Source organism: Hemiscyllium ocellatum, chromosome 12 (genome assembly GCF_020745735.1).
Source record: "Hemiscyllium ocellatum isolate sHemOce1 chromosome 12, sHemOce1.pat.X.cur, whole genome shotgun sequence".
NCBI classification, from domain to species: Eukaryota; Metazoa; Chordata; class Chondrichthyes; order Orectolobiformes; family Hemiscylliidae; genus Hemiscyllium; species Hemiscyllium ocellatum.
The window spans coordinates 80,422,258-80,447,883 of NC_083412.1; the positions used below are offsets into that span (position 1 = coordinate 80,422,258).

General features: G+C 40.7%; 1 protein-coding gene across 5 annotated transcripts in view; it reads left to right on the top strand.

Annotated features, from left to right (window-relative positions):
* The first annotated feature begins 840 nt into the window (after positions 1–840).
* dop1b (DOP1 leucine zipper like protein B) overlaps positions 841–25,626 on the top strand; it is a 143,056-nt gene continuing 118,270 nt past the window's right edge. For 2 of the 5 annotated variants that reach the window (XM_060833767.1, XM_060833771.1), the window contains exons 1-2: positions 841–1,142; positions 24,409–24,574. In XM_060833767.1, coding sequence (XP_060689750.1) covers positions 24,437–24,574 — 138 coding nt within the window. In that variant the 5' untranslated portion in view covers positions 841–1,142; positions 24,409–24,436. Of the gene's footprint in view, positions 1,143–23,342; positions 23,362–23,599; positions 23,646–23,730; positions 23,749–24,408; positions 24,575–25,626 lie in introns of those variants that run through there. The other 3 variants (XM_060833769.1, XM_060833768.1, XM_060833770.1) reach the window with 3 other exon arrangements.

Consider the following 25,626-nt stretch of genomic DNA (forward strand, 5'->3'; position numbering starts at 1 on the left):
CTCCAATTAAAAGACACCCACAATGCAAATAAATTCACATGATTACTCCAGGCTGACTCCCCAGCCAGCTGTGCTCTGAGACATACTGGTTTAAAAATCATGGCTCCAGAAAGACTGGCAAGTTTAATTATGAAACCTTCTCATGCACAGAGATGAAAACTCACATATCACCAGTTCAAAATCCAAACTCCACAATAATTAAATACAAAAATGTCAAACCTTACATCACATCCTCCAGGTCTCACACCATCTGGACTATATAATCATTTTAAAAGCTGAAACTCCCCTATTCCCAATAACATACTAGCTGTCCCTGAAGGCTAGAATTGAAACTGTGCCTAAATCCCTATCAGGCACTGAATTTAAAATCCTAGTTCGGATCACATGCGTAATGGGAGAGAAACGAGTGCACATTTATCAGACACAACCTATCATCAGAACTGTGACGAATGACAGATGAACAGCGTGTCAGAAAAAGGTTGGACTGGGTAAAGCGCAGGCACATAATAAATGAGTTGTAAAGTGATTAGATGGAGATCCAGTTATTTAAATACTACAGTTATTATAAACAGACAATTGTTTCGCAAGGAGTATTGTCATTGAAGATGATCTGTTGTAAATAGACTGTGGAGGCGTATGGAAAAACATGCACGTTCTCCCTGCTATCTCTGTGATGTTTATCACAGGACCGACTCACTCAGGGAAGGGAGACTGCTGTGTGGATGTCTTTGGGATCAGCTGGGATTGGACTGTGCCACCTGGGCGTGTGGCAGGGAGGGAGAGCCGTCTACTGAACCAGGCTGAGGACGAAGCGCTGCCCAGGACTCCGGAAAGGAGGGATGGACCATACTTTTAGGGAGGGGGAGTTGTGAGAGGGCAGAAGGAACGCCCTAATGAGCCGAGCTGAGCTCTGAGAGACAGCCTCCCCAATCTGGTATCCCCCTGGCCAGCCCGGGCAATGCTACATCCAGAGGCGGAAATGTCAGCTCGCTCAGTGGTTACACTGTAACAATTCAGTAATACTCCAGCCCAGTGGGTGTAATTACACATCGCTCTCTCTCTCCCTCCCTGAATAAATCCTTCAGCAGACTCCCAGCAACACCATAGTGCCTTCCCTCTGGGTGCTGTGCTTTTTCAGGCTGGTGAGTACTGTCTCTGTTTTCCGTGTTCTTTCTATCGTCCATCTTCCTCTCTTCGCTTTTTCAGTATTTCCCCCTTTTTTTCCCTATCGGGCGGTAGAAGTGTAGGGACGTTATTATTATGATTCAGTTTCTTCTTATGCCCTTGAACTATCCCTGTGTTTTAAAGGCGGTGTTGCAATATTAATCTCTGGCTTTGCACCATCCGCACAAACAAAGCAGTTACTGTGTTTCAGTAATATTGGACGTTGTTTTAAAACGATGCATCCCAGAGTACAGCTGGTTGGATGATTTGTTACAATACCATGCACCCAGTGTGAGGTGATGACAATGATTATTCCCTTCCTGGTACACAGGGTACAATCAGGATCTGAATTTTTTTCTAATCAGGCTGCTTTTTCACTTTAACTTCTGTCGACAAACTCCACAAATGTTTTAGCCAGTGCAATTTGTTTCAGCCCTATCCTATTTATTTGCAATGCTTTGATTCCAAGTGTAGTATGACGTTTTATTTTCTGCAACTTAGAATATAATTTTTTCCCACCTCACCCTTTTTCTATTTTCATTTTTTATCGTTGCCTTCCCCCCCCCCACACTTATTATATGTAAATGCTTCATGTTGTTTCACTTTGTTCCTTTTCACGAATAATATAGAACTGCATTTGAATGATCGCTTGAGATGTTATTTATCTGTTTTCAGCATGTTCCAATATTGTGGAGTACTGGTCAATGTTGTGTTGTGGGCAGTTTCCTTTGTACTAGTCTGTTTTCTCAGCATTTTGGAATTTTTATTATAGGTTTAAGCCAGTTAATTGAGAAGAACTATCTATCCCCTGAAGGTCGATTTCACTTCATTTTAATTAGCTCATCTCCTCCAACGGTTTATGGCTATAAAACAATTTTATTTTGAATTTGTAAATTCATTTAAAAGCATTGTTAAAAATAGAATATTAGTGTTTTTTGAAAACAAGATCTTTTGATAATGGGGTAAAATTATCATCTTCCATTTCAAACTTAAACATTACCTTTTATGCCCTATTTCTCATCTCCAGACCAATAGCCCTCCCCAGATACCTGCATTCCTTCAACTGTTGCCTCTTCAAAATTCTCAATTTTAATTTCTCTGGTGACATCTGTACTTCAATGAGGGCCTATGTCCTGGAATTCTACCCAGAAGCCTGTCTGGCTTGTTCTCATCCCCTTTTAAGATTCTCTTTTAACAACTACCCCCTTGTCCAAGTTTTTGTGAACTGACTTAATATTTGTTAACATGACTTGTTGAACGTATGGTCTAGTAATGGTTCTGTGAAAAGCATCAGGAAGGTGTATTGTTTTGATTACATTACCTACATAAAAGTTGTTTGTCTTGGTTAATGATTTTGGACTCCATGCTGCAACATCAAGGTTGTACTTGCAATATGGTTTTGGCTGAACATTGTTAAGCGTGATAGGTCTGTCTTCAAATGTATCTAAGCTAATTTGTGATGTAAATTTGGGTTGAAGGGCTCTGGCCCGAAACGTCGAATTTCCTGTTCCTTGGATGCTGCCTAACCTGCTGTGCTTTAACTAGCAATACATTTTCAGCTCTGATCTCCAGCATCTGCAGACCTCACTTTTTTTACTTGAAGTATCAACCCAAATCTCAAATAAGTGTTCTTCCTCCAGGCAGTGTCTGGTCCATCTGTGACTGCACTAATCCCACGCTTTTTATCTTCAGTATTATTAAAAAGCAGAACTGCAGGAGTTGCTGCTAGTGTATAGGAAATACACATTAAACTGCAGGCACCAAATTGGGGAACGAATGGTCATCGCTTTAACACTGAGGTAGTGGATTAGTGCCATCATTGGCAATTGACAGTTTGGTGACGACTCAAGTTCCATTGCTCACTCTGGCTTATTAAATGAGCATCTCTTAACTTTTTTTATTTCTGGTGTTTTGTTTATCTTGCAATATATTTGTACTGTTGATGCTCACTGTTCCTTTTCATTGTTTTAAAAACTGAACTGAAAGTGGTGAGGGCATTGTCCCTATTGAGCAGTTTGATATCTCTCGTTCCCATCATTCCTCTCTTTAACAATGATTTGGAGATGCCAGTGTTGGACTGGGGTGTACAAAGATAAAAATCACACAACACCATGTTGTAGTCCAACAGGTTTAATTGGAAGCACACTAGCTTTCGGAGCGACGCAAGGAGCGTCACTCCGAAAGCTAGTGTGCTTCCGATTAAACCTGTTGGACTATAACCTGGTGTTGTGTGATCTCTTTAACAAGGGTCTACTTGATTTCCAACAATGGGCTGACTTTATTTTGGGTTCCCTCTAGCATTCCCATTTAGGTTTTCATCATCTCCTTCTGTCTGTACCTGCAGGTGTCTTCCAGTCTTGCTTGTGCTCTACCTAATTTGCACCCCTTACTATCTGCATTTTAAACTGCTCTCCCCCACTTTGAATTGCTGATCATTTTCCCATTCCTTTAGATCCCTCAAATCAACAATGCTTTTGATTTCATCTTTGCCTTTCATGATCTCTTTCATCCTCTCTGACTTGACCAGTGTTTACAGCAACTTGTAACGTGCCCTGAGACACAAGGAGTGCTCTAGAATTAATGCAATGGTGCATATGTTCCAAACAGATTTATTTTTACTGATGTTTGTTATATGTAAAACACTGTATGATCATCAGTAAAGGAAAAATGCATTATGTTTGGGCCTAACATCTCTCTGCAGATTTTTGTATTTTTTTTTAAACACACTTAACCGATATAGACAAAATATTTCCTTCTGTGCAGTTGCTGAAGTAAACCTCTTAATCGCAATAACAAATTTAGTATAAAGCATAGATATACCAGACTAGTCTGTGTTTAAGACTTGTAGCTTTTTTTTGGCAATACTAAAATATGGTTTGTATTATCATTTTAAAATGAGAAGCATACATTTGATTTGACTCAATGTTTTAAACATTTTATTTTGACAAGGTTACAATAGTTAAATTTTGAGATGTTTTACAATAAATGAAAAAAAATTCAAAATGATGTGTATCCACAAACTGTTGAAGGAAAAATGAGGCAAGCCAATTACAATGAAGTCAAATTGCTATGAATGCATGTTAAAAAGGAGGTGGACAAGAATTATAAGCTTAGGAGTAATGAGTACAGCATTTAAATCCAAATCCTTGCATTTGTTAACTCTCTATTGCTTTCCCTTTTAGCAGGTAGAAAATCTATAATAAAAGTCCATTTCAGTGCCAAGTTAATTCCACATTTAATTATTGTTTGTACAAAATTTGATTATAAACTGATTCAAAATAAGAATTTCCACTGGTCGACTGTCAAAATACCAATGGTTTTGCTCTCCATAAGAGAGAATATTTTACCTATGTACTGCATTGGAAATCGAAAACAAATGTTGGAGATCAGTGGGTCAGGCAGCATCCAGGAAAAAAACAATCTAACGTTTGGAGTCTGGATGACTCTTAGTCAGAGTTGGTGAAGTGTGGAGGAGGCAGCATTTATATGGTGGGGGGGGGGGGGGAGGAATTTGGAATGCTGGGTGAGAAAGGAGTTGAGAATCCTTGTGCTGAAATCATAGAAAGCTAACATTCAAGTCCAGCAGGGAATAGCAAAGGCAGGTTATCTCAGTGAGAAAGGTTGGAATTGTTTCCAATAGAGTTTAAAAGAGTGACGGGTGACTTGTTTGAAATGGAGAACTTGAAAGGCCTTGATCAAGTCTCCGTGGAAAGGATGTTGCCTCTGGTGGATGACTCCAGAACTAGGGGACGCTTAAAATTAGGTTTCGTACATTTAGGAAAGATGAGCATTATCTTGTCTGGGAGGATTGTGCAACTTTGGAACCCTCTAACATAGGGTCGTGGATCGTTGAAAGCTTTTTAAAGCTAGGGAAGGGAATCTGAGGTAAATGGTGTTTTGAAGTGCAAACGATCAGCCCTGATCTTAATTGGCAGAGCAGGCTGAAGGGTCAAATAGTCTACTTTTTATTTTGATTGTATACGTATGTCATATAACTAGGAGAAAGTGAGGACTGCAGATTCTGGAGATCAGCGTTGAAAAGTGTGGTGCTGGAAAACCACAGCCGGTCAGGCAGTGTCCAAGGAGCAGGAGAGTTGACATTTCGAGCTTTAACTCTTCATAAGGAATAAGGAATCACATTCCTGATGAGCTTATGCTCAACGTCAACTCTCCTGCTCCTTGGACTCTGCCTGACTGGCTGTGCTTTTCCAGCACTACACTTTTCGAATATGTATGACATACATCTGATTCTAACTTACAAATGTCCAATTGGATTTTTTTGTAGCTGGATTTCATGGAGTTTACTCTGAAAGGGGATAAAGAGTTAATATATCTAACTGGGTGCACTGTCGAGTGATGGAATGTGAATTGTCCTTGTGGGTTCCACGCCAGTGGTGAGCTATATACATTTTAGGTGGGTCATTGTGTTGCTGAGGGGAAAGGTCATCTTTAGCTTAGGACAAATTTGGAAGATGAGCTAGTGGCTCTTGATCTTTAACTGGAATTTTAAAATATATCTTAAAACAAAGACATGGAAGCATCTTGCCCCGTTAATGGCCTTCAGATTCCTCCAAAGTGCTTTTATAAATCAATTATATACTTTGGAAATTAGTCACAGTTATTTTATGGAAAATATAGCAACTAAATTGAGCACAGCAAGTGAAAAGAGTTATTTTCAGACGTGATTTTGTTGAGATAAAATATTGGACAGAACGTGCTGCTCTTCTGAAAATAGTGGTTTCATCTTCACCTGAAAGGATAGACTGCTCTTTGGTTTAATGTTATATCTGAGGAAATGGCCTAGCTGATAGTGCAGTACTCCTTCAGTGGAATATGTATGTGTCAGCCTAGATAATTTGCTCATAATATTGAAAGCAGTAATGGCTTTATAAGCAAGGAATTATCCAAATGTCTTTTTGTTGTGGTTCTGTTCGCCAAGCTGGGAATTTGAGAGGTGTAGGTTTGTCATTTCCTGTTCATTGATAACCCCTCAGAAAAAAAACAGGAAATGACATCACCACAAACCCCAGGAACCCCATCCTAGAGAAAGATATAAATAGAAACCAGGAGACAACAGCTTTGCTTCACTTGGAGGTCGCCACTGATGATGTTACCTAGTCAGGTAATGAAACGTCTGGATATCAAACCTACACCCTAAACCTCAACCTGAGCTACAAACTTGCTGGGAATTTGTGTTGCAGGCGTTTTATTCCCTGTCTAGGTGACATCCTTAGTGCTTGGGAGCCTCCTGTGAAGAGCTTCTGTGATGTTTCCTCCGGCATTTGTAGTGGTTTGAATCTGCCACTTCCGGTTGTCAGTTCCAGCTGTCCGCTGCAGTGGTCGGTATATTGGGTCCAGGTCGATGTGCTTATTGATTGAATCTGTGGATGAGTGCCATGCCTCTAGGAATTCCCTGGCTGTTCTCTGTTTGGCTTGTCCTATAATAGTAGTGTTGTCCCAGTCGAATTCATGTTGCTTGTCATGACTACTATTATAGAACAAACCAAACAGAACAGCCAAGGAATTCCTAGAGGCATGGCACTCATCCACAGATTCATTCAGTAAGCACATCGACCTGGACCCAGTATACCGACCACTGCATTGGACAGCTGGAACTGACAACCAGAAGCGGCAGATACAAACCACTATAAATGCCAGAGGAAAGATCACAGAAACGCTTCACAGGAGGCTCCCAAGCACTGAGGATGGCCCCCAGACAGGGGACGAAACGTCTGCAACACAAATTCCCAGCTCGGCAAACAGAACCACAACAACGAGCACCCGAGCTACAAATCTTCTCCCAACCTTTAAAAATGTCTTTTTAAACGTTGAAACAGTATCTGCATCCACCACTTCCTCTGGCACTTCATTCTGCATGTGAACCAATCTCAGTGTAAAAACAGAAAAGTTGTCCTTGTCTTTTTTTTTAACCTTTTTTCTCCTCACACCTGAAAAATAGTTTTGAATTCCCCCGTAACCTTTAGTGAAAAGACCTTAACTAAGGTCACCCTCCATCTCCTATGCTCCAGTGGGAAAAAAACCCAGCCTGTCCAGCCAACTTTTATAACGTAAACCCTCCATTCCCAGCAGCATCATGGTTAGTCTTTAGTGAACTGACTCCAATTTAATAATATCTTTCCTATAACACGATGACCAGAACTGGACCCAGTACTCCACAACAGGCCTCATCAATGTCCTCAACATGATGTCCCAACTTGTATACGCAGGGGTCTGAGCAATACAAAAAGCCTGCTAATTGCCTTCTTAACCAGCCGATTAATCTGTGACGCAAATTTCAAAGAATTATGCACCTGAACCCCCAAGTCTGTCTGTTCTACAACATTACTCAGGATCTTACCATTAATTGTATTAGTCCCGCCTTTGTTTGTTTTATTGAAATTAAACTCCATCTTCCACTCCTCAGCCCACTGACTCAAATGATTTGATAACCTTCTTTACTGCTGTCATTAGCTGGTCTGTCTGACATGAATCTCCAATTACATTGCAACGTGGATGCATTGTTAACTGCCCTCTGAAATGGCCCAGCCAGCCATTCATTTCAAGGGCAGTTAGGGATTGATAACATATGCTGGCTTTATCAGCGATACCTGTGAAGAATAGATCAAAATGCTAAAAAAAATCAAGTTTGTCTTAACTCAATGTTACCAAGCCCATTGTTCTGTTTTTGAAGGCAAAAAGCTGAAAATGCACTTCGCTTATCTAAAGTCACCCTGCAAATTGGTTACTGTTCTACCAAGGATAGTAGATTGTATATCCTTGAAAAGACAAACAAAAATGCAAATTCAAACTGCAAAGCAACTGCTGAGTTTTGAAGTCAAATAATTTAAATGTGAGATGTGGTGGGGAAGGGAGACACATTTATTCACTTTTTTGTAAAACGTTTCCCTACCTTTTGTCAACTCTTCAGTGAGTGAATGTAAACGGTATGTTTTCCAAAACCAAGATAATTCACAACTGCCTTTGCTGATCTAGTTAGGCTACAAAGTTGAGTGTTTTTAATTCCCCCGTTAGATGGTTAAAACACTAATTCTGCTCAACCTGTGTTTTGTTTGTCAATCTATTGAGATTTCTGCACCAAATGCATTTTCATTTTTAACTTGCTGATATTTTAGAAACATTTTCATAATTCTTCTCATTGTTTGTCAAGTACAGCTTATCTTTAACAAGTCAGACAAGTCGTATTGGATGCAGAAGACCATAGATATAGGACAGAATTAGGCCATTCAGCCCATTGGGACTGCTCAACCATTTGATCATGGCTGATGTATTTCCAAACCTTGTGTTCCTGCTTTCTCTCTCTAGCCCTTGATCCCCTTAGTAAGCAAGAGCCTACTTCTGTCTTAAATGCACTCAATAATTTGGCCTCCATGGTCCCCTGCAGCAATGAGTTCCACAGACTAACCACCCTCTGGCTGAAGAAATTCCTCCTTTATCTCAGTTATAGAAACATAGAACATAGAAAAATACAGCGCAGTACAGGCCCTTCGGCCCTCGATGTTGCGCCGACCAAAGTCTACCTAACCTACACTAGCCCAATAACCTCCATATGCTTATCCAATGCCCGCTTAAATGACCATAAAGAGGGAGAGTTCACCACTGCTACTGGCAGGGTATTCCATGAACACTCAACCCGCTGAGTAAAGTTCTAGAGGATCATCCCTTCACTGTGAGGCTGGGTCCTCAGGGCCTGGTTTCTCCTTCTAGTGGAATATCTTCTCCACGTCCACTCTATCCTTGCCTCTCAGTATTCTGTAAATTTCAATAAGATCCACCACCACCACCCCCAGCCAATTCTTCTAAACTATATTAAGTACAAACCCAGAGTCCTGAACCACTTCTTGTAAGGCCAGGGATCATTTTTGTGAACCTCCTTCAAGGTCAGCACATCCTTCCTTTGATACGGGTCCCAAACTGCTCTCAATGTGGTCTGCCCAGAGCCTTACACTGCATCAGCAGTACACCCCATCTTGCATTCCAGCCATCTTGAAATTAATGCATTTGTCTTCCTAAATGCCAGCTGAACCTGCGGGTTAACCCTTCAGAGGAATCCTGAACTGGACTGCTGTGTCTTTCTGTGCTTCAGATTTCCAAATCCTCTGCCCATTGCGAAAATAGTACTCCTCTATTCTTCCTGCCAAGTGCATAACTTCTCACTTTCACACAATGTATTCTGAGGTACTTCTTTGCTCATTCTTATAGCCCATCCAAGACCTTCTGCAGCCTCCCTGCTTCCTCAAAACTACTTGTCCCTCTAACTATCATTGTGTCACAATGTTAACTGTTTCTCCCTCCACTGATGTTGTCAGACGTGCTGAGTATTTGCAGTCATTTCTATTTGCATTGTCATTTACACTTCGGTGCTTGGTACAAAGCCTTTCCTCGTTTCCCCTGGCTTAAGTTAGAGAAGCCAGCTGCGTCACACTGATGTCTTTCTAGGGTCAGGCTCGAGGAGTTGAACAGCCGAATTGTGCTCCGATTTGTTACAGAGTTGGTAGGCTGCATCTTGGATACGCTATTCTCCAGTTTGGTGTTAACATATGATACTCCAAACCCAGCCCTCCTTTTGCCTCCAAGTTTTTTATATAAATTGTTTTTGTACACTGCTTAGGTTACTTTGATTATCTTAGGTACTTGCACGTAAAATAGTATTTTTATTTTTCTCAAATTATTTTTCTTGGGAATGCAGGATTTGCAAACATTGCACTGCCTTTTTTGAGAAGCATGCCACGATGGTTAACATTGTGGTAATGCCAGGAATTCAGAGGCCTGAACTAATGCTCCATAGGCATGGGTTTAAATCTCACCATAGCCTCTGGGTAAATTTAATACGTGGTGACTTTGGTGGGTTCATGATCAGTTCTCTCACATAGGCAGACAAGTATTTGTAAAAGTTTTCTGAATTTAAGAAGCAGCACTTGATATGATGCATTCTTCCGTTAGATAAAGAAACCATACAACTGGGAATGGTGAACAAATCAGCCGTTAGACTGAATGTGTTGGTCTCATTAAAGTTGTGGAAGCAGCATCCTGCTCTCTAGCCAAGGGTGCAGGGAACTCTTCCTTGGATTTTCCTCCCCTTCTTTTCTGGCCCATCTTTTTTTTTGGGAGAAGACAGCTCTCTGAGGAACACTCAATGGAGACTCCTCTTTGTGCCTGAGCAATTGGTGTTATATCATATTTCCAGACATTGACAGACCATGAGTTGCCTATCAATTGTATGAACGTTTTTCGGTCAATGGGTCAGCTAGTTGACCCCTTGTACACTTTTATCTGAGAGTTAGTTGACCATTCTTCCTAAGAACAAATATTATTTACTTTTGAAACTTAAACACATAATAATAGATTGCGTCGTGGCAGATAAATTGTTAAATGAGTTCAAAGGGCATCATGACCTCAGTGTTTTTTGTTGTACTTCCCTTTGGTTTCAAATGCTAGAACTTTCAAAGTTTAACTGTTGCTGTAATAGCTGTTAAATGAAATCTCATGCTCCATAGTAAATGTTAGGAAAATGTTGTTTTTAAGGAATCCCAATACCAATGTAAATCTGGACTAAAATGTTTGTCTCATTTAAAGGTGGCTATTAACTATCAGATGGATATTGTGATTAAAAACACACTTGTTAGATGAATATCCTTCTAGGGGAGGAAATCTGCCATTTTACTTGGTCTGTCCAGTGCTAGTCTCCTGGGTGAGTTATGTCCAGTATTTTACCTCCTTGCAGGCCAAGTGTCAACTTCTTTCCAGCTGCCAACTTGGAAACAAAGATGGAGGATCTGAGGCAGGCAGCCTCTCAATCTGGAGTCCTGCTCTCCCTTTTGGAAGTCAAAGAGCAACTGACTTAGAATCGTAAAATTGCATCTGAGCAATTCAATAAGCTCAGATTTCCGCCATGTGATAATAACAGGCATTTTAATATTCACGGAGAAAGTGAGGACTGCAGATGCTGGAGATCAGAGCTGACAATGTGTTGCTGGAAAAGCTCAGCAGGTCACGCAGCATCCTGCCTGACCATGCTGCGCTTTTCCAGCAACACATTTTCAGTTTTAATATTCAGGGCCCATCTTTGTGAACTAATCTCCCTCAGAGTTTCCATTACTAAAATCTTTGTGGCCACTTCAGCAGAATGGATTTTGAGGCTTTCCTTTTTCCAGATCTGCTTGGAAGTAAATAATCTGCGTGCACTTTGACAGTTCTAGCTGGAATGTCTAGCAGTTCAGAGGTCTTTGGAAATAGAATTATGTGATTATCCTTGGCAGTTTGTTTTTGAGTCCACCAAGATTTAGAGGAACAGAATTTAAACGCAAAGAAAATATAATTTTATTTCCGATCTTTCATCAAATCCTTTGGCCATGACACTAACATTTCAGAAATTGGGACACCAGTCTCATAGATTGGTCAAGCAATGGCCTGATCTTGTCATTCTTATCAAGTAGCCCTTTAAAGCCAACGTCCAAGACATCTCTCTAACCATTTGTAGGTATGCTGTGTTCTTGCAGCAGGGTAGTTCGCTTCAAGATGGCGACACTGTTGGGTAAGAGTAACCCCAGAGTCCTCTGCATCAGATCAAACATAGACAAAGAATCCCACTACTGATTAACATCAATAGTCCTTCACATTGAACGTCACTTGGAAGAGGCTTAGTGAGCACAAAATGTACTTTGGGTGGGTGTTTGAAGGTCCATCACCAAGAGAGACCTGGTAACACCACTACTGATCGAACTGGTCGGGTCCTGAAGGAAATAGATCTTAGATTTAAACTGTGGCCGATGGTAGAAGGAAAATATGCGTGAATCCATCCTCTTCTGTTTACTTTTCCTTGTTGTATGTATCCTTGACAGCTTTGAACAGAGCCCAGTGTTATCGTGGTGAAGTCCCATCTTCACCTGATGGCATCCTCTATTGTGTTGTGGTGCATTATCACCATATTTTAATTTATTCTTCAATTCAGTCGGCTCCCATGAGATGAGTTTGGGTCCTGCCAGAGCAATTTGATTCTGGACTTCATTCCAGCTTTGGTCCAAACATAGACAAGAGAGCCAAATTCTTTAGATGAGACTGACTGAGACTCTCCCCTTGACATGAAAGTAGCATTTAATGCCATACTGGAGGCCATATTCCAATCATTTGGTTAGTGAGAATTCAAGTCTGAAGCCTTACCAGTTGGAGTCATCAGCTTTTGGAGGTCTCTTGGTGATCGTTGGATCAAATTCTCTCTTCAATGGCATGACGGATCTACCAACTGCACATGAGCTGTAGCACCTCAGCTTGTCACCACCTCCTTGAGGGCACCTAGGGACTGATAATAAATACACACCGAGACCGAGAGATACACAGACAATTTTAGGAACAGAAAGGTCACCTCAGCACCAGGATATCACTGAAGGAGTTCCTCTGGGTAGTCCCCTCACCTAATTATCATTGAACCACCTTCCTTCCATCATAGGATCAGCAGTGTGGATCCATGTTGCTGCTTGCATTATTGCTTCATTTTCAGGGGAACAAAACAAAGCAGTACATGTCCACTTGAAGCAAATGGTCATGTTTGGGCTGCTATGTGGCAAGGTGCATTTGTAAGTCATTGCCTGGCATTTGTCTATCTCCAACAAAGAACATTACTAATTCCCTGTAAGGTTCTAATTTTGCCATGACTGAATTTTCCCAACTTCTGAGAGTGTACCTACAACACCTGAGCTGAGCTGGACCACTGCCTTAAGAACTGTCTAAGATAGGCATCAACAGCAAGTTTGTCTATGTTTTATGAACAGATAATAATGGCAAAATCTTTCACTACCAGATCTAATTTAAAACCAATCACTGAAAATAACAAGTTAAAGCAACATATTGCAGATGCTGAAATCTGAAATAAAACAGAAAATGCTGGAGAAACTCCAATCAGTCAGCATCTTTTGGAGAGAGAGAAATGGTTAACATTTTAAGTCTCTCTGATTCTTCAGAAATCAGGAAAAGTTCTAAAGAGCCATATTGGACTCAAAATTAACTCTGTTTCTCTCTCCATAGATGCTGCCAGACCTGAGTTTCTCCAGCATTTTCTGTTGAAACTAACATTCTCAGTTTGCATTGTAGTTGCATGTAATTCATGTATTTTTCCTTAGTATATCTGCTCACAACTTGGTGAAACTGTGTTGTTTCTTAACTGTATAGATAAAAGGTAAGGTATTACATTTTCAAAGTGGTGTTGCTATGCAGTATGATATTTGATTTTTTTTTCTGTGTGGTTTTTATTCTTATGTTTTAAACTTCCATCTCCATCTGCCGTGAAAATTCCCATATTTACTTCTGTTATCCTCTTTGAAGAGTGATGATGGATTGAAGGGGTGGGTGCATTCACCTATATCATGCAAGCATGCCCCCCCTTTTGGATGTGGGCCAGAGGATTAGCTTATGTTATTGCAAGCAATCATGATTGAAAATGGCTATGATATACTAATCTTTTGTTTTTAAAATGTAATGCTGGGAACATTGTATAGGTCTAGCTGCATCTATGGAGAGAGAGTCAGAGTTTGTGTTTCAAATGGATTCAGAAATTCGGATGAAAGGTCCCAAAAAAAATTAACTCTTCCTCTGTCCACAGATTTTGCTGAGTCTTTTTAATATTTTCACCCCTTGTTTCCAGCACCTTTTGATTTTGTACACTGAGTTTTGCTGCCCCAGGCTTAGATAATTGCCATACGTTAATTTTATTTTTGTGTTTTTTTTTCCCTAATGGTTAGTTACCACTTGGGGGTCATGGGGTTTCTACTTTGAGACCTGTGGTAAGAGCAGGTCTGCTCCTGCAGTTTGTGGGTGAATTTTCCTTCTGTTCATAGCAAAATAACTGTGCATATGACAGGCGGCATGGAAGTAATTGGAACCAAATTGTTCATTGGGAGTTCTGAACATAGAGTTATTGCTTACTTTCATCGGGTTACTGTCCAGCTCATTGTTTTTATTGCTTTGGGGTGCCTGTAGAAGCATTTGTGAATTTCTCTTCCCACTGGCAAGAAATTGCTGATGTAATTTGCCCTTGTGATGTAGCATCAAGAACCGGTTAAGTTGGAAAGGTGTGTCGGCACTGAGGAGTGGTGTTTTAAAGTTATTTATCATGCCCTAAACCTGCTTAAATATTCATTGAGTTTTTTTTTCACAAGAGATTGACTTGTATTTTTAGAAAAATCTAAGCCAGGAACCCATTTGAAGTCTTTAAGAATATTATGAGCCAGGAGCAGTTCTGAAGCCAATCCCTGCTCATACGTAACAAATGACCTACCCTTCTGTGATTACCATCTTACATTTGTCAGTGCAGCCAATGCTGTTCATGCTTTTAGTCAGGAGAGATCATTCCAGCCTTGAGCGCTTAGGTTTGTCACGTTCTGAAGTCTTTTCAAGTTTTGGTGGATGGGTTGGTCCATTGCATGGTGTCTCAACTGAGCTTTGCCACACTTAGGAGTGTGGGAGCCTTGGCACAGACATCTACTGAACATAATTTGTATCAAGTGATTGTTGGAAAGGATTACCTCATTGTAAACAGTCGTTCAGAATGGAGGCAATGCAATCTGTTAGTTTTAAAGTGACCGCATCTCAGATAAGTTAATGCTCTCCATTCTCGTTGTGTGTGCTTTTTGCAAGATTATTTTTCACTTCAAATGACGATACCAAAATCCTCGTGTGATTCCTGTTCTGGTACAGGAGGCTAATGGCCTCTTATTCCCAGGGACAGCTGTCTTTTCTCTTTTTAAAAAAAAGTTATGCATTTATTAAATCCCTTCAATCATGAGCGATGCTGTTATATATTCCACCATATTTCACCAAAACAAATCCCAGGTTTTACATACTTTCTATTTGAAAATAAAACTCATACTTTTAATAAACATTGTGCTCACTGAATACAAATTGACAATCTTTTCCCTACACTGTAACATTCCCTCTGTGATATTCCTATCCTGAATTGACTTTTTCTTCTTGAGTTGCCAAGAAGAATTTTGAATTCATTTTCTGTTGATGCTGTTTGAAAGAGCTGCCATTTTGATAGCACCATTTGCTCATGTCAATGTATGAAGAAGCTCATCTTTTTTTCTAGCTTTAGAAAGTGCAGTCGCTTTATAGGGGAATAAATGTAGTCGTAAGTTGGCGCAAAACAGCACATGAGAATGATTATTTAATTTTTATTGATGTTTGTTTGAGAGAAGGAACTTGGCAAGTGCCCTGAAACATGCTTTATTTTGAATTATTAGAATTTTTGTTTTCAGCATAATGGGATGTTGATTTAAGTGTATCCAAGCTTTTGATCTATGGGAGTTGCAAGGGCAACATGTGTGGTATTCGAGGTTTGGATTGGATTTGAAATCCAAGTGGGGAGAAATCTATCACGCTCTACTTGTGCCTTGAGGACAAGGTGGACAGGTACTGGGGAAACGGGAGGAGAATTCCTTGCTGAGTTTTTGACCTCTGATCTATATTTGTAACCACTGTATTTACATGGCTGGTTTAGTTCCGTTCTGGTCAGTTGGAGCCCCCACAATGTTAGTGGGGAAGTTAGCAAAAATAATGTCATTGAATGCTAAGGAGAAATAATTAGATTCTCTCTAGTTGGAGACGGCTGTTGCTTTGGTATTGTGTAGCCCGAATGTCACTTGTGACTTGCCCGCCAAACCCTGGATTTTCTCTAGGTCTCGCTGTATTTGGATGTGGACTATTACGTGGTCCTACAAGTCCAGAATGATGCTGAACATTATGCAAGGTCAGAAGTCACACAACACCACCAGGTTTATTTGAAATGAAATAAATCTATTGGACTATAACTTGGTGTTGTGTGACTTCTGACCCTGTCCACCTCGATTCAACACCGGCAACTCTACATCATGAACGCAGTCACAGCAAACTTCTCCATTGTTGATCTTGTGATTAAAGGGAAGACATTTTAAAGCAGTTGAAGCTAGTTGAGCTGAGGACACTACCCTGAGGAATTCCTGTAGAGATATCCTCGAGTGGAGATGACTGACCTTCAACGACCACAACTATCTTCCTATGTGCCAGCTATGATTCCAAACAATGATTGATTTTTCTTTTTTTTTGCCCCCCAATTTCCACACAATTTTACTAGAGCTCTTTGATGTCAATGAGCAGGTTACTGCTCTGCAGATGCTACTTGACTGCACTGCCAGTGACCCCTTCCATCTCATTGATCAGGAGTAGTCATATGGGGTGGTAATGAGCTATGTTGAATTTTTCCTATATGTTTTTGAGGGCAGGATATAACTGGGCAATTGTCCACGTTACTGGGTGGGTGCCAGTATTGTAACAGCCGTGGATTGCTTGAGGTAGGGGTGGCTTGTTTAGGAGGACACCAAATGTTTAATACCACAGCCAGAATATTTTCAAGACACATGACCTTTTTGCATTGTCTCTGCCTTCGGTCAGTTTTTTGATGTCACATGGAGTGAATTGAATTTGGCTGCAGACTGGCATTTGTGATGCTGGAAAGTCAGGAGGAGGTGGAGCAGGGTTATTCACTCAGCGTTTTAAAGTGAAGATTGTGGACAAGGCTGAAGCATTTCCAACACAATTAATGCCAATGAGGAAGCCCCATTTCCAGTGAGTTGTTCAATTGTCCACTGTGATTCATAACTGGATGTGGCAGGACTGAAGAGCTTAGATTGGATTGTTGGCTGTGGAATCACTTGTGTGCCTGCCTATACAAGTAGTCCTGTTTTGTACCTTCAGCCAACGTTTGTGTTGCTCATGGATTGCCCTCCTGCACTCTTATTTGAACCAGAATTGATCCCCTGGCATGATGATATGGTAAGTAAAAACCAGGACTGCAGATGCTGGAGATCAGAGTCTAGATTGGAGTGGTGCTGGAAAAGCACAGCGGGTCAGGCAGCATCTGAGGAGCAGGAAAATCGACGTTTCTGGCAAAAGCCTATGAGCAATGAGATTGCAGATTGTTTGGAGTACAGTTCTGTTGGTGGCCTACAGCAAATAATGGATGCACAGTCTTGAGTTGGTAAATCTGTTTAAATGTCAGTCCCATTTAGGATGTAGGTGCCAGTCATGGGTGAATGTGGCATGTGGCTGCATGGTTTCCTATTGCTGTGGGATCCAGTTACCATATTCATGAATACTCTGGTTGGTTGTTTTTCACACCATTTACTTCAGTTTTTATTTGGATTTACTTTTCCTAGCCTCTCTAAAGTGCACTGAGGAGTGCAAATCAAAATAGATTAGTTGAAGTATCTAATCATGTTGATAATTCAGTTGATACTTTTGGTTTTAAGGGGCGGTCATGGTTGAAGGAAATTTTTGTGGAAGGAAGCCTGTATCCAATGGGGTCCCACAGGGATCAGAGTGGGGACCTTGCTGTTTGTGGCTTATAAGAAGGATTTCCACTTCTATGTAGGAGGATTGATCACTTAAGTTTGCAAAGGATACAAAAATTTGTGGGGTGGGAAATAATGATGTGGACAGGCTTGGATTACAGGTTAGATGGGCTAATCAGTAGAAATGGAATTCAATCTGCTAAGTGAGGTGATGCACTTGGGAGGACAAACACGGGAAAGGAATACATGATGATCGGTACAATCCTGGGGAACACCAAGATGAGGGGGACCATTTATGGACATGGCTACCAATCACTTAAGGTAGTAGGACCAGTAGATAAGGTGTTAAGAAGGCATATTGAGCATCACCTTTGTTAGCAAAGGAATAGAGTTTAAGAGCAGGAAGGTTATGCTGGAACTCTTGTTATTTGAAAATGCTAATTAGGCAACAGCTGGAGTACTGTGCGCAGTTCTACAATCCACATTATCAGAAGGATGTGATTACATTAGGGAGGGTGCAGAGGAGATTGACCAGGATATTGTGTGGCTTGTAGAGTTTCAGTTATGAAAACCGATTGGGCTTGTTTCCCTTGGAGCAGAGCAGACTGAGAAGGGATATACAAAAGCTAAAAATCACACAACACCAGGTTATAATCCAACAGGTTTAATTGGAAGCACACTAGCTTTCGAAGCACCGCTCCTTCATCAGATGGTTGTGGAGTACACAATTGTAAAACACAGAATTTATAGCAAAAGTTAACAGTGTGATGTCACTGAAATTATACGTTGAAAAATACCTTGATTATTTAAGTCTCTCATCTGTTACAATGAAGTTAGTTTCATTTCTTTCATATGTAAATCGCAAAACATATTCTTAAAAGTTACATTACCAATGTTAACTTTACCAATTGGTGTCAGCCCAGAGAATATGTTGAAGGTGTTAGCCCCCTGTGTGCTGTTGTCTGTGCCATATTGTTTAGGCTGATTTTAATCTAAAAAATGAGTTAACAAAGTCTTACATGGAATTCTGCAGTTTTGAGCAAAGTACAATGAAGAAAACCATTTTCACTCGGTGGTTGAGAGTCTAGAACTGACTAGCTGTAAAGCTGGGTAGAGACCGAAACCTTCATAATACTTCAGAAATATTTAGATGTGCACTTGCAATGCTAAGGCCTGCAAAGCAATGAGCCAATTGCTGGAGAAAGGCATTACAATAGGCACTACTTTTTGACTGGTGCAGATTTGATGGGCTGAAGGATCATTTTCTGCGTTTGATATCTCGTGACTCTCCAACACCATAGTGCACCTGACGATGCTAAACCCTTTACATGGATCACCTTTTAGAATCTGTCCAGCTGAAAGTGTGACATCAGCATTGTTGGGGAGGGGAACATGCCTTGTCTGGAGTAGGGAGGTGATTTGAGGGAGTAGAATAGTAGGAGGCGATCTTTTTCAATGATTGAAGGAAGTTAGTTAAGCATAGTCTAGGCTGAGGAACACATTGATCTTTGTAGTGTGAATGGCAAGGTCGTGCTGTGTTGAAGGCTGAATACAATTCACTTTACTGAGGGTGCTTGAGATTGGCATGAGGATTGCTTTTAACATTTTCAGAGGCTCCTTTTACATCCTCACTAATTTTTTTTTATTCAATTGTGTAGTAGCAAACTCTCTCTCTTTATGAATACAAACAAAATGTGAATTAGTTTTGCACAGAGCAAAATTTAAATTACTTAATTTCTTCTATTATCCATTTTTCATTAGATTTAAAGCTATAACACACAAGGACAGCATTAATTTCCGATACACCACAACATTTAAATTTCCACTAGACAATGGATCAATGTTTGTAACAAATTTCAAAATAACTAACACACACCTCCCATTCAAACCTAATACCATAAACCTTCCATCAACTGGTGGTGATGTAGCTCATGTTCTTCTTTTGCGCATATGTAAAAGCTAGAAGGTTTTAATCAAAGTTACTTTTTTTAAATAAAAAAACCTTAATCTCAATTAAATTTGAACATTGTTCATTGAATAGGATGTGCTACTTTTTCCCCAGTTTGGTCTTTCTGAACATATGTAGCCTTAAATTAGAGGGTTCACATTGATTGACTATAGAGTTATACAACATCGAAACAGATCCTTCAGTCCATCCTGACCATAATCCTTCACTGTTCAAGTCCCACTTGCCTGTACTTGGTCCATATCCCTCCAAGCATTTCTTTTTCATGTACTTATCCAAGTTTCTTTTAAACATGGTGACTGTACCCATAAAGCAAGGAACTAGTTGGCGTACTGATTTTAAGCTTTCTTGGACCAAGAACAATACAGCACAAGGACAGGCCCTTCGGCTTACTAAGCCTACGCCAATTCCTAGTCCTTATTTTGACAGCTACTTATTGCCTAAACATGATTTCTATCCCTCTGTTCACCTCTTATGTGTCTACCAAGATACACCTTTACATGTTGCTAATGTGTCTACTTTCATCACATCCACTGGCAGTGCGTTCAGCCACCCACCATTCTCTGCATGAAAAATTTTCCCTGCACTTCTCCCAAACTCTGACCCTCTATCTCACCTTGAACCTTTACCCTCTTATAGTTGACCTTTTCTACCCTGAGGAAAAAGCTTCTGGCTAACCTCCCAATCTATGCTTCACTTAATTCTGAAGACCTCTATCAGGTAGCCCCTCAGCCTCTGACTTCCCAGTGACAACATTCCATCCCCTCCTCAGAATGTCAATCTTGCTTTTTGTGCACCTTCTCTGTAGCTGTAACTTTGTATTCTTGCTCTGTTCGATCACTCTATGATCTTTGTATGTTATGATCTGCATATACTGCATACAAAACAAATATTTCACTACTTGGGTACATGTGACGATAATAAATTTAACTAAAACCCTCCAGACCAGGCAGCATCCTGGCAAACCTTCCCTGCATCTTTTCCCAAGTATCCACGTCCTTTTGGCAACCAGAACTGCACGCAGATTTCCAAATGTGGCCGAATTAAAGTTTTCTTTTTGTACAGTTGCATTTGCCAACTTTTATGTTCAGTGTTCTGGCTGATGAAGGCAAGTGTGCTGCATGCCGCCTTGACCACCGTATCCATTTGTGTTGGCACCTTCAGGAATCTGTGGACCTGTATGCCCAGATCCCTCTATGTAAATGCTCCTAAGGGTTCTGCCATTTATTGTGTAATTTGCACCTGAATTTGATCTTCCAAAATGCATCACTTTGCATTTGTCTGAATTAAACTCCATTTGCCATTTCTCAGCCCAAATCTGCAATTTTATCTCTATCCTGCTTTGACAATTCTCATCATTAGCTGTAACTCCTTTTAATTTTGGTGTCATCCACAAACCTAGTAATCAGGCCACCTCCATTTCCCTCCAGATCTTCTGGGATATTATCAAAGGTGCCAGCACCGATCCCTGCAGAACACCACCCATTAGTTATTGATTTCCATTCCAAAAAGTGCCCATTCACAGCTTCTCTCTGACTCCTATGAGTAAGCCAGTTTTGTATCCATCTAGCCAGCTCACCCCAGATCCCATGAGACTGTACCTTCTGTACCCTCCTGCCATGAAGTACCTTATCAAATGCCTTAAAGTACACACAGACAACATCCACTGCCTTTCCCTCATCAATCATTCTTGTCACCTCGAAAATAAAACTCAATCAAGTTAGTGAGACATGACCTTCCCTGCACAAACCCATGCTGCCTCTCAATAACAAGTCCATTCGCTTCCAAATGTTATCGAGTCATAGAGATGTACAGCATCTTCAGTCCCTTCAGTCCAACTCGTCCATGCCGACCAGATATCCAAATGCAATCTAGACCCCCTGCCAGTACCTGGCCCATATTCTTCCTATTAATTGTGCTTACAACTGAGCTGAATATTCCCTTTGACAGGTTTAATGCTGTTTCCATATCATTGCAGTTTTCCTGTATTATCCTTTCTTTGATTTTACTTGCTGCCCTGATGAAATTTTCTTGGGAATCTGTCATGTCTTGAGCACTGGTTAAAGGTGATAGCTCTAATTGGAAACTGGTGTAAATGCACTGGACTGAAGAGAGACTGTCAAGGGCCTGTCTGATGTTCATGACAGAGTGGGAGCAAAATTGCAGTCACCATTTGCCATCTCGATACTGCACTTTCTGGTCTTTGCTGTTACTGTAAGTGGGCAGTTGAAATGGCATTTTTGCCACTGACTGACTGGATGTTCTGGACAATGCGTACCATTGATTCAGAAAAATGTCATTGAATGGTTCCAAGTGTCGTTGTTGGGCAAAACTAATCCTGCAACATTCTGGAATAATCGTATCAAAAAGATTGGCTTGATTATTTTTAAACATAGTGATATAGTTTTTATTTGTTTATATGACAGGGTGTGGAAGCAAACCAGTTGATGTGGATGCTATTGAAGGATAAGGGAGATGTACAGGCACTAGAAAAGTATGTTTGCAGTTATGAGCAGAAGGTTTGTGCAGTGTGTCCTGTGTTGATTGGTACTTGCCTTTTCAGTTCAGATTACAGATGGAATGTGACCCTTGTCCCCTCGATTTGTTTCTAAATGTTGTTCTGGGGACCCAGGTTTGAATCCCATTATAGCATGTTGCGGAGTTTGAATTTCTTTTAAAAATCTGGAATGAAGAGTCCAATAATGACCATGAATCAATTTCGATTGTTGGAAAAACCCAGTTGGTTTATTAATGTCCTTTTTTATTTGAGAGAAGGAAACCGTCATCCTTATCTGGTCTGGACACTGTGGTTCTAGATCAACAGCGATTGTGGGTGACCCATGATTGCCCTATGGGGTGGCCAAGTGGCCTACCCAGCAATGTCCTCATCACCTGCATGAACAAAAGGAAGTATTTCTCCACCACTTTCTCTTCCCCCCCCCCCCCCCCCCCCCCCAACCTTTTGAGATGCTACTTAATGATTTCTAATGTGTCAGTCAGGTCACAGTTTTTCTGAAATCTCAATGCAGCACTTTTCAAATTGATGTAACAATGCAATAAGTTGATGGACCTTTTTGAAATACTTGTGACAAAGATCAAGTATTTGCCTATGTTCAGTCTTTCATTCACTTAAGGTGCCTGAGTATTTTAAGATGTAAATTTTTCACGTGTGTTTTTTTTAAGAAATCCTACATCCTCCTCCAAATAAAAGCAATGCATTCCAGAACAGTCTGCCCAGGGTTATGTTGCACAAATCAATGGCTGCTTAGATTTTCAGTCCAAAGTAACAGTACATTCAACTCACCTGAACCTCAAGACTCCGAGTAATGCTGGGAGTTGGCTGAATTATCAGTTGAAATAATGGTGCATGGCGCTCCCTGTGCACTGTAAGTCTCCAATGTACAAACCGACATTTATTCATGAGTTTTGTGTTGACGCCAGAACTGTCCGCCACCTCAGGAGGTTCGCTTTGTTGTATATGATTGATTGACTCTGTAAAGCAAAACACCCTGCACAGGTTCTAAACCAGTCTGTAGTGTTAGGAGACCATTCGAACTCAACGTTAACTGTTTTCTCTCTCCAAAGGTGTTGCCCGATTTGATGACTTTCTCCAGCTCTTTAGGTTTCTTAAGATATTCAGTATCAGCACAAGTTTGCTTTTATCGTAATTTCGATGGCTGTTCAAGTATTGCCTTTCTACCTGAGAGAAAGTAACTTGTCTCGCATTTCTACGGAATGCTCTATAGAAATTTCTTCCACAGCCCGTAGAACGGCTGGTTAAGTGTTTTTGTGGAGTGTTATACGAAGCCGTGCAGATCTCTCCGGTCTGATTTCTGATCTATACTGAATGGGTTGGATGTAGCAGCAGCGGATGCAGTTTTTATTTGGAAGCGGGTGATTACTGTTTGAAAAGTGTGTGTGTTAGCTAAAGTGTTTCAATTTGATTTAGTAACAGCAAGGACTTCAGAGTTTCAAAACATCAATTGGCAGAATATGAAGCGAACAGTTAAAATACAAGTAATTTTGTAATGCAAATAATGCCGCCAGTCACACAATCATTTCCAGGTCAGAGGGACTAGTTGGAATATCCTATATCTGCCTGCCTGGAAAGGTGAATATTAGCACAGCTTGCGTTCTGCTGTGGTTCTTCCAAACAACCTAAACACCTGCTGACACGGGTGAGACTCGCCCATCGAGAATGGAACTTTTGTAATTGTAGATCCGTATATGAGTCATGCCTTCAGAAGGAAAGAGTTTTTTTTGGACAAGAATACTGGATAGGTCAGTGGTTATTGCACATCCTTCGTCTCCCTCTCCTCTCTTCCCCCCCGCGCCCCCCCATGGGGTGGTGGGTGAGTTACCTTCTCGAATCACTGCAGTTATTGTGTAGGCCCATCCACAGTGCTGTCAAGAAGGGATTTCCAGGATTTTGACCGGGCGACACTGTGCAGGAACGCCTTTGGAGTTCTGAGACCCGATTGTGTGGCGTGGAGGGGAACGTGCAGCTTCATATCTAAAAGTAGATTAACAAATTACCGTGGCAACCGGTCTTCAAATAAACTTCAGATTCGTATGCATTTTTCCTAAAACTTGAGTTGCTTTGATTTAAATAAGAGTCACATTTGCATTTGTTATTTGACATGGTTTGATAAACGTGTATATTCTCCTGCAACGTATTTTTATCACGCCAGAGTGTAAGTGAATTTTTGCTTTTTTTTCAAGTCTGCTTTGCATTGACTGCAGTTCCACCCAGCACAGTATCGATTCTTTAAAATGTTGGAACTAATTGTGTTTTATTTACATTGTTTTCCTAAGGCGTGTGACTGGTGTCTCTTGAAGTAAATGTACTTTGAAATTAATAGCTGCTTTACATTTATATGCTCACTTTTTTTTATTTTGCAAATGCCTTCTGATGAACCTCCCCACCTCTTGTTCTTGAAGACTGTGGATGCTGCTATGAGTAAGAGAGATGGAGCAAGAAGAGTTAAATCTCATCAATGATTATCGGTACAGAAGCTACTCTGCCACAATTGATAAAGCTTTGAAGAACTTTGAGTCCTCCAGTGAGTGGGCAGACCTTATCTCGTCATTGGGAAAGCTGAACAAGGTGAGTAGATGTATGCCATCATAAGGTCATTAGATATAGATGCAGTGTAGGCTATTTGGTCCATCAAGTCTCATCTGCCCTTCAACAAAGTCATAGCTGATTTGATAATCCTTTTTCCTGCCTTATCACGATAACCCTTGATTTTTCTTACTCATTTAAAAATCTGTCTCCATCTTGAATATACTTTACAGTGGGCTATACAGCCCATGCTGTTATAAAGAATTTCACAGGCTTTTTACCCTTAGAAATTCCTCCTCATCTGTCTTAAATAGCCCTTTGGTCCTAGACACTCCTAAAAAGGGAAACAGCTTCTCAACATTTACCTTGTAAAGCCCAATAAAAATCTGACTTTTTTTCATTTAAATTTGCCTTGTTTCTTCTAAACTCCAGTGAGTACAGGTCCAACACGCTCAACCTCTCATCGTAAAATAATCCCTCCGTATTGGGATCACCCTCACGAACATTCTCTATATAACCACTAATGTCAATATATCTTTGCTCAGGAAAGGTGCCCAAAACTGTTTGGAATATTCCAGCTGTTGTAGTTTGAGGAAAACCTCCCTACTTTTTTATACTCCATTCCCTTTTGAAATAAAAGGCAACATGTTCTATTTGACTCCTCTATATTACCTGCTGAACTTGGATAATGCTTTTTGTGATGCATGCTCAGGGACATCAAATCCTTCTGCAGGTTTCTCTCCTTTGTTAAAATAATATTCAGCTCCCCCATATTTCCTGCCAAAGTGCAGAACCTCGCATTTTCCAACATGGGACTCCATTCTGCCAAGTTTTTGTTCACTTATTTAATCTACCGACATCTTCCCACAGACTCGTTGCCCCTTGCCTTCCCACCTTTTTTTTGTTTTGTATGTCTGCTATAGTACACCTTCACTCGTGTTCTCCAAGTCATTATCAGCAATTGTGGCCCATTCTGGCCCCGATGCCTGCAGCACTCCAGTAGTGACATATTGCCATGCTGAGAAGCCCCACCCCCTCCCAAAACCAGCCCCACTTTGTCTTCCATTATGGTTAGAGATTGTTTAATTTTCTTA